The sequence below is a fragment of the Astatotilapia calliptera genome, chromosome 17 (genome assembly GCF_964374335.1).
Source record: "Astatotilapia calliptera chromosome 17, fAstCal68.1, whole genome shotgun sequence".
Lineage (NCBI taxonomy): Eukaryota > Metazoa > Chordata > Actinopteri > Cichliformes > Cichlidae > Astatotilapia > Astatotilapia calliptera.
Genome location: NC_137438.1, coordinates 16,490,455 through 16,500,294, shown reverse-complemented (window position 1 = coordinate 16,500,294; position 9,840 = coordinate 16,490,455). Strand labels below are relative to the sequence as shown.

Below are 9,840 nucleotides of genomic sequence, written 5' to 3'. Positions count from 1 at the left end.
CAGAATTGTTTGCCCCTGTTTTTCACAGTGGCTAGTGGTGTTACTTTTGTTTGTTAACCAGATTTCTTTCATTCTTACAGCACATTGACATCAGATCAAACATGTATTCCAATAGCAGTCACCTAACAACTCATCTATACTAGCTTGAGAAGCAATGTGATCTAAGCTTCTTGCTTGGGGCTTCTCTAAACTTGTCACTGCTGATTGTGACATAATAGTCTAACTGCTTCGTTAAGGTGATATCATAGCAAGAATGTTCATGTTTCAAGTCTCCTTCGAGCTGGCCCCTCACAGGTGGAGTTTGACTTTTCGGCTTCCTGCCACAGTTCAAAGACATGGTTGGTTTGACTTCTACATAGGCTGTGATACCACTGAGGTCACAATGTGGGAGATTTGCATGTGGTACTGAGCCTGAAAGAAGTCTGTATAGATACAGCTAGAGGACTGAAGCTTTTGCTATTCTTCTTGTAACTATGTGGAACCCACACTGGCTTAAGTGCTATAGAAGTTTATTTTTCCCAGAACTAAAGAGAGTGTCCTTTGACTGAGTGTGTATGTGGATGGCTCAGCTGAATTTTGAAAGCAAAACGTGGACTCGTTCTGTATATTATAGGGCAGAGAGGTGCGTTATCTTTATAGCACAGCTGACATTCTGTGGCGGTGTATATACTTCAACAAGCTAGGATGTGATATTTTCACACAGTATAACTAGCAGCATGTAGGAAACAGAGGGACCTGTGATTATGCCAACGCACTCCTTGAGAAGTAGGGTTGGACAGCAGTTCTATGGGTTTGATTCTGACGTTCTGCACCAGTGCTGAAAACAATTGAAATTAGAGTATGTGGTGAGATGGAACAACATGCATATTATCATTAGCACCAAGAACTAGCAGCACTCAATACTCGGTCCTTCTGTAAAAGACCGCCTATGATATGTGTCTGCAATCACCCCGTCTGCTGTGTACTGCTGTTAACAGACTGGTACCATTGTTCATACTGTATTTGTCATTAGATACCTCCATTGTGCAATAGATATGTTTCTTTTATTGTTGTTTTATGTATAGTCTGAAAGAAGTCTAATTTTTTATATGTTGTGTATGTTTTTAATATAATTATTTATGTATCCACAGCCAGCCACTCTTCTGACCTGATTTTCTTCCAAGCATCAAAAGCCTTTTATTGCAAATCCTTTTTTTTATTTTGAGGAAAAACAAGTAAACACAATGTTAATTACTAAATGTTATCAAAATATCAACAGTGTTAGCAGTTAAGAAATATCAGCTTATGATTGATGATAAGTGTCAAAATTACAGCTTAACAGTTTCTTTGTTTTAATGTTCATTTTATCAGAATGGTTCATGTTTTCTTGTAGTGTGAAACCACTGAATTCTGTCTTTGCTGGAATGCTGATGCTTAATATTAAGCAGGCAAAATGAATTCATTGTGTCATTCGTCATTTCTTTGATTTCTTTTCTAACTCTTGTTGTTGTTGCTCTCTCTGCTATCGACAAATTATTCAGCGCTGTTTTTATAAAAAATGCATACAGTGCGTGTACGGTCTCTGTAGTATCATGTCTGGTATATGTGTCCTAACAGCATAAACAAACGAACCAGTGAATTATAGAGGAAAACATTTGGAACAACGGGTAGAGAACAGAGGTTTACCTAGAAAAGTGAGGATCTCTATGGTCTCTATATGGTCTGTACTGTTTACTAGAATAAACATTTCCATTAATGAATGCATGTTTGACTTGTCAACAGTTTTGTATGACTATTTGTAAAGCTTAATATAATATTACACGTTTAGAAATCTTAAATTCTTAATTACATATTTAGGGAAAAAGTGCCAAATGTAATTTATTAAATCCCTAAATCGCAATTCCATTAAGAAATAAAGTGATTTTAATCATTTTAGAAGCTATTAGAACTTAAAATCCATCCTTCAGCATTTTCAAAGTAATTTTTTTTATCCCAAACAATCTTTTCCAAACCAGACATCTGTAGCTGTATTCACAGTGCTTCACTTCTTCCACATTTTGTCAGCCTGATTCAAAAATTGAGTCATTTTTCACCTGAAAAGCCTACACACAATCACCATAGCAACCGTGATGAAAGTTTACAATTCTCCATTTCAGCTAAACTCGTTGTTTTGAATGTCATGGCAAAGGATGTCAGTACTTAACTGTAATACTTGTTCACAGTATGCTTTTGTTTTTTAGTTTTTATCCATATGGATGAATTTCAAGCGGACTTTTTATTCATGGATTATTTTTGCGTTAAATTTTGAGGTGAGAAATGAATCCTTTTTGGAATGAGGCTGTAACAAAAGTAAATACTTTACAGATGCTCCTCCCCTCCCAGACAGTCACAGTGTGAGGTGAATTACACTCATTTCAAGGGCACACCTGTCAAGTGTGAAATGAATGCTGTGCAATTCTGGACATATTAGCTGTAAACCAAGCAAATCCTCTATGTTGGCAAGTGCTAACTGTCTCACTGAGGAATAAGAGGAAATTCTTCACACTATTGTGTTTACTCTACGATAATGAAGAGGAGGGAAATTAAAAACCTGTGAGCCAGAGAATATTTGTGGGTAATGTTGGAGTGCTGTTAACATTTTTGATACTAAAAACCTAACAACCTGGAGATAAAAGAAGCCCTTTGTATTGGAGGAATTGACCATGAGCACTCACTAGTCCCTGTACATCTATTCAACTGCTTGTTGGTGCACTTATGTGATCAACATGACAGAAATTCAATATATTCAGGCAGACATAATCAAGACAACCCACTTAAGTTCACCAAGCATCACAATGGCTCAGAATGATGAGTTAAGTGACTGAGAATGTGGCATGGTTGGGATTTTCATGCAGGAACATCTTTACAGATAGTGTTCATTCAGGGGGCTGGTTTCAGTTATTGTGCAATGTACTGTTTATTGCAAAGTGCAAGTGTTAAGGAACCACAGCAAGTGTACCTCGTGAAGTTACAGCGCAGAGTTGCTGAATGCTGAGGCTACGGTAAAAGCTGGCAAAGCTCTGCTGACTAAACCTCCTCTGGCATTAACATCAACACATAACCGTGGACCTTGAGCTTCATGACATGGCTTTCGATGACCGAGTGGCTCCTGTTGATGTAATGTGTCGGTAGCCTGGTACTTTCTTCCATATAGTGTATATATGAACTTGACTTTTATGTCAAATGGAGCCGCGCACACGTTTTGAAATTATATCTCGATTGAGGTACGAACATCTTGACCATAATCTGCCATGGCATGATGCCATCCTGGAAACAAACTGACAGTCTCAAGCTGAAAGGAAACGGGAGCCTCACTGTGTTTTAGGGGCTGTGGCTCAGCAGGGAGAGCAGATTGTTGAGTAATTGTAAGGTTGACAGTCTGATGTCCAGTTCAAGAGCCATAAGACAGTAAACTGAACCAAAATTGCTCCTGATGCATCCACTGGAGTGTTGTTGTGCAGTAATTAGAAAGCACTTAAAGGTATACAATAAAAAGCACTGTGTTAATGTGACTTCTTCTTAAAAAATACTTTGAGTCTTCAGAGTGGATGAGCACTGTATACACACCAGTCTGTTAACTGGTAACAATGAATTTTGACTCCCAATCTTAATGTGTGTAAAATTGTTTATCTAAGGAACTCAGCACTAAATCACTTAAGCAAAATGTAGATATTTGAAGAACATGTTATTTTTATGAAGATAAAAGTTAATCATTAGTTATACAGGATTACAGTAAACTACTGTGACATCACATCACAAGACTAATACCTGTGTTAAAGCCCGTCAAGGAGGCTGAGACAGGAGAATACATCCAGAATGCTTTGTCCAGGCAATTGTTTAGATAACTACCTTAACTTTAACTGCACGTGTGTATTCTGTTTGTCACAAAATGTTTAGTTCTTAAAGTAAGAAAACACAGTCTGTAGCTGTGGTTCACATCAAGAGGCTGGATACTGTTTGCTTGTACTCTCGTTATTCCTGCTTACCTGAGACGTCACATGTTGACTGTTTCATTTTAAGCAGATTAGAATGCTGACGCCATCATTTGGTCAACAACAACCCTTATATGGCTGCTAGCACAGCTACACCTTCTCTGATTTCATAGTTGCTGAAAAGCTGATCTTGCTTTCATAACACAAATTACCTGCCCAAATAATGGGGCTATCGGAGATATTTGACAAGCAAATTTAACATGATTTTATCTTTTTAGACAAAAATGAACTGAGCAGACTCCCAGTGTTTTTGTAGGAGTGTAAATCTTACCTTCCGCAAAAGCATGCAGCCAGTGTTTGATTAGCTTTGGCTGCAAGCTCATTTTATCCACTGGTGAAAATCGAATCTGGCCTAAAAATTGTTACAAAAATACACACCACGGGGTGTAGTGTATGTATGCTGGGCAGACATATCTCTTGTATGTTCCCTTGTAGTTCTTTGTGTTTATGCATGTGTGTGTGTATTGTATTTTACATGTGTTACAACGCACATGATCTGGAAGAACCAGAACTTGCTGGAAGCCTGTTTTTCAGTTTGAACACTGACATAAACCTGTTTGGTTATTGAGCCACACAAAGTCTGACAGTCGACAGCAGCTAAATGAAGACTGAAAGAGCAGTCTTTATAGTCTTTATATAGTTTTAATAGGAAATGCATTGAAAAGATGCTAAGAAATAATCAACTAAACACAAATTTACTTGATAGGTTTTATTTAATGTACAATTCAACCTTTTACAAACTAAAAATAAACAAACAATAGAACATTAAGAGTCTAATGTTCAGGTGGTTTTTGTACCTGTTTCTTATCATTTCATTTGGTTTCCCCTGCTGATGTAAACATAAACTTTTTTTTTCCATTTTAGGTGCATTTTGATGGATAACTTTTTGTTTAATTTTCTTCATCATTGTCCCCACACGGCATCACATGTATAACATATAATTTATCAAACAAAAAAATGTTACATTGGTTAAAATATTTAAATACATTTTTCGTACTTTGATTAAATACTCAACCTGCAAAAATAAAAAAATAATTAGTTCAACTGGGAGACACAGCGTCCTTTTTTGATTTGTGTCTCTTCTAACTATGCTCCTTGTGATTTCTCGCTCTCACACTCAGCGGAATTTACGATCCATCTGGGAAACTGCAGGGAAAACATTCCAGCAGAAGTTTCCTGCAGTCCACAGCAGTGCTGCTATCCCAGTAGATGGCAACCTCTTCCCATAAATACACTTCTTGTCCCTTTTGTTGCCTACTGAGCTCAGTGTTGCTCATATGCTGCAGGCCCAATCAGCCTATGGGGCTTGCAAGCCCTCGGCCTCCCACCTAAGTTGGATCAGACCGCACTCACGACCTCAGCGAACCTTGCCCTCTTCCTTTAAGGCAAATCTATATTATGATAATGAATCTATCTTGTTCTGCTGCTTTCACAAAGGCAGAAACCAGCATGTAAACCAGGTCACCCTCACGCCAGAGCTTCCCACGCTCCACAGTGGCAGTTACCCTTCTGCACCCAGCTGAAAAAAGTGAAATGAAAATGTTTGATTTTTCACTTGAGTGAATGTACTAAACATAGTGGTGGGGAGTGTTCCTCTTTTCTGAGGGTTGGCACGGGGCAATTGCGGAGATGGTACTGAGACAAGTGACCTTTCACAACCCAAAATAAACACAGGCCTTGTCACGGCTTTAGCGGAAATGGAGAGATAGTGAAGTTTCATTAAGAGCCATCACCTATATGCTTCCAACACTACATGTGGTAAGCATGCATGTTACTTGACAATGGTCAAATTTACAGTTTAAAGAATATTGGATGGTAGTTTTATTCTTGTAGTTTGGATAGTAATTGGATCTAACCCAGATTCTTGTTTCCAGTGTGTGTGAAGTAAGAATGATGATCACACCCTTACTATTCGATCATCTCTGTCATGCTCTAATGGTCTATGAGGCAACTGTTCCCATTACTGATTTAACATGTAATGCATTAAAGGCTCACACCACAGAATTTAAATCTTTTTGATCTAAACATCTTTGTGGGGTTGAAACATTCCCACGACTTAAAGATATCAACTAGCTATTAACAAGGTTGCTTTTGAAATTAAATTTAGCGTTGGTGGCTCAAAACGGATTTTTTGCAAACAAAACATGACTTACAAAAAGTAGCATTACAACAAAATATCTCTCCAACTCCCGGCTTCAAGCTGCCGGAAAACAGTCTTCCATCAGGCAACTTTTTCTTTTTTGAGCTTTTCTTTATCCCTTTTTTTTTAGTTTATTTGAAACACTTTCTTTTCACCACTCCATATTTGCCCTTATGTTCCACGTAGCGTCCATACATACTTTGTAATTATGCCAATGTAATGTTTATATTTATGAGTATATGAGTGGGTTGACCCAATTTCTCAGGATGCTTCACCTATTACTAAATGTCCACATACTTGTATCTACATGCCCTAAGATATTGCTCGTCTTCTCAGGTGCTTTTCTTCTGATATACCCTTCTATGTTGACTCACTACAGTGACCTTTGAGTATTTGAACTTTTGTCGAATAAAAACCCTTTTATAGACCTGTGAACTTTGAAAATCAAACTCTGGAGTCAGAGATCATGTTATCCATTTAGTTTAATATGTACATTAAAATAAACTACTTTCCAGTATATAAAATGACGGAATTCACAAGGCAGTACATTTCTTCAAGACACAAACAAATCTTTTTGCCAAAGACTGTTTAGTCCTTTGTCAGTCGATTGGAGTCGAGACGACGCACGTCTGTGAGACTGTAAAACCCTGACTTCAAATGCTACTAACCAGCAGACAGACTCACAGACAGGACATTCAGTTCAAACCTTCAACGAGACGATTTCATAAGAAAACATTTTCCTAAAACATTGTTTCATCTGCTTGTTACAAAACACAGTTAATAAAACTTTGTCTTTTGGCCAGTAGAGATTATGGCACTTGTTAGTTCTGTACTAAAGTGATGTATAAGGCACTTATTGTAAAAAATACAAACTCAAATATCACACATTTAAGGATCATCTGCATCCAGTTGCTTTATTGGCATGTGTCTGATATGTTAAGTGGAACGTCCCTGTTACCTTTGCAAATAAACAAAAAAAGTAGTACCAGCTACATCTGCAAGAATTCAGAATAGAATTCATATGTTTGCTGTTTGTGGTTTTCTTGTGATTTCTTACACTCACATACACATGCACGTACATACACATATCAATAAAAATATATATATTTTCCCAGAAAATATGTTTATAGTCTCGTGTGATGGCACGTCATCTTAATGCCTAATAAGCCTTCATAAAAGTCACCATAATAATCCTATACAATACATATAGCTATTACAGTGTAGTCAACAGTGGTCCCATTATCCATTCATGGTACCAGTAAAATTAACACTCCTATAGGAACTTGCATCTATATATTGTTGTCGGATCCATGTGGCCCATCGTAGGATTCTTTAATCAGGCTGATGCTGTGCAAATCAGTCATTGTCTGTTTGTTGTCCTTCTGGTATTTGCTCACATGTGCCTCTTCATGTGGAGGGCGAGATGGTCAGACCGGGAGAATGCCCGTTCACACAAGTGACACTGGAATGGCCGGTGCCCGGTGTGCTTTCGGAAGTGACGTGTGAGCTCGTCAGAGCGAGCGAACTTCCAGCCGCAACCCTCCCAGCTGCAGTGGTATGGCTTCTCTCCTAAGAACACAAAGAACACCCATCAGTGACAGCATAGTTCGTGACGTAGTTGAATAACATGCCCGCCACACTCAGCCTGCAGATCTTACCTGTGTGAGTCCTGAGGTGCGCCTTCAGGTGAGAGCTCTTCGTGTAGGTCTTTCCACAGCCGGTGAAAGTACAGGTGTGTGTCGCGGTTCGCTTCCTCGGCCAGGACCTGCGACCCCTCTTTGGCTTGGTGTCCATAATATCCAGCGGGGAGGAGGGCGGAGTGAGTAAAACCCGCTGGCCAGCTGCCTGCTGCAGGCCCATGGCTGCGTCCTCTCCGAAAACGCCGGTGAGTTTATGCTGGTGGAGCGCCTCAGTGAAGGAGAAGTGCATCGCGCCGTGCTGGTGAGGAAATCTCGCGGGCGCCTTGCAGTGGTGTAGGTGGAAAGTCTGCGGGAACGTCGGCGAGGTGGAGGTACAAATCTGGCGCTGCTGGCTCTCGGTGTTCATCAGGTCGTCCGGGCTGAGCGGCGGGGTCATGCTGCCCATCGCTCCCTGCGGGGAGCTTGCAAGCCGGGGCTGCTCGTTAAAAACCATGCATGAGACGTTCCCTTCGTGCTTGATTTTAGTGCAGCTCTGAGGCGCCAGACCCATGACAGGTCCGTATGTGTCCACTGAGACCGGCTCAGCTTTAATGTTCGGGTGCTCGAGGAATACACCCTGAGTGGTCTGGAAAGGCGTGGAACTGACCAAGAATCTTCCCTGAATACCGGAGCTGCTCGCAGGGAGGAAGCTGGTATCCATGTCGGAGCGAAGGAGCTCTGCCATCAGGCTGCTGTATTGGGAAGGACTGTTCATGTCTGGAACAGACGTGTAATCGCTTGTTTGATGGGACATTTCGATGTGATGCTGTTGCTGTTGCTGATAAACAGACACCCCGGAATCCTGAAGGCGGTATGACTCCGGTACCGTCCCGGCGGCCGACGCACTGCTGGAATCGGCGGTGTTCGCGAGAATAAACTCCAGATCCAAGAACCTGTCCAGGTCCTCTTCGTCTTTTCTGCCCTGGCAGCTGCTGTTCATATCTGCCCTGCTGATCGCGTCGCTTTTCCACTTCTGCTTCAGGGATGGGAGCACAGTTTGTTTCAGAATGCATCATTTCTTTCAACCCGTTCAGATGATCAATACACACATATGTATAATATACACAAATAAAACAACAACTAATAGAAATATGCTTTCTGATAGCAGGAAGACAAGTGCATGAAGCTCGGTGAAAGCAACAGTTAATAAATAAAAAGGCCAACTTACATCTTCCCAGTATTTTTCTTTTTGGTTGGAAAATGTAGAGATGGATGGTAAAATTGTCCCACTCGAGGCCATTATGAATAGTAAAAAACACTGAATTATAAAAATAACTTCTGTTTAAGGCAAGTCACCAAAGTCCGCTGAGTTGCCAGATAAGGCTACGAGCGCGTAACTTCTGCCGTCCGGTGAGCTGGTCCTCGCTCACATGCAGCTCTGCGCCTGGAACAACTGGTTTTCTTATAAATATCACTACATACATAAACCGGACCAGTGTGTGGCTAGGGGAAGGAAGCGCGTTCAGGATAGGGACGCGGTGTACCGACCAGCCCCTAAATTTAGCCTCAGTATAAAAGCGTGAATTTTCCCCGCGAGTCACAGACAGAGAAGCGGAGACGGACTAGTGCCCAATGCTTTCTCTGCTCTGCTGCGTGGAGCTACTTAACCCTCGCGGAGAAAGAACCCGCCCCTTTGGCCAACAGCTGGCAGAACAACCGCCCCCATATCGGCGCTCAAAGACAGAACAATTAACAGTTTAAATAACGCGTAACAAATATTAACACGTTAACATAAAAAAACAAAGTATCACACAAACACAAAACCCAACATATTGGAAAGCGACACAGAACGGTCTCCATTTTAAAGTGAAAACGTCTCGTTCTTTCTGATAATTATTGTGTTCTGAAAAGCTTGATCCATGATTATTTTGTTTCTGTGTTTCTGAGTATATGACAACACAGAGGTCAAATATCTCTGTCGGTTTCTATCTCAGTGAGAAAGCGGACAGAGGTGCGTGCGTCAGGCTAGAACACGACAAGCCAGTAGCGCACACTCCCTTGTAGTGAATGC

At 40.7% G+C, this 9,840-nt stretch overlaps 1 protein-coding gene across 1 annotated transcript; it reads right to left on the bottom strand.

The window, feature by feature from the left end:
* Positions 1-6,614: 6,614 nt before the first annotated feature.
* LOC113009559 (Krueppel-like factor 2) lies at positions 6,615-9,409 on the bottom strand. The gene is made up of 3 exons (XM_026147940.2): positions 8,998-9,409; positions 7,809-8,802; positions 6,615-7,719 (listed from the first exon to the last, which is right to left on the bottom strand). The coding sequence occupies exons 1-3, from the start codon at positions 9,067-9,069 to the stop codon at positions 7,544-7,546; spliced, it is 1,242 nt and encodes a 413-aa protein (XP_026003725.1). The 5' UTR covers positions 9,070-9,409; the 3' UTR covers positions 6,615-7,543.
* Positions 9,410-9,840: the final 431 nt, after the last annotated feature.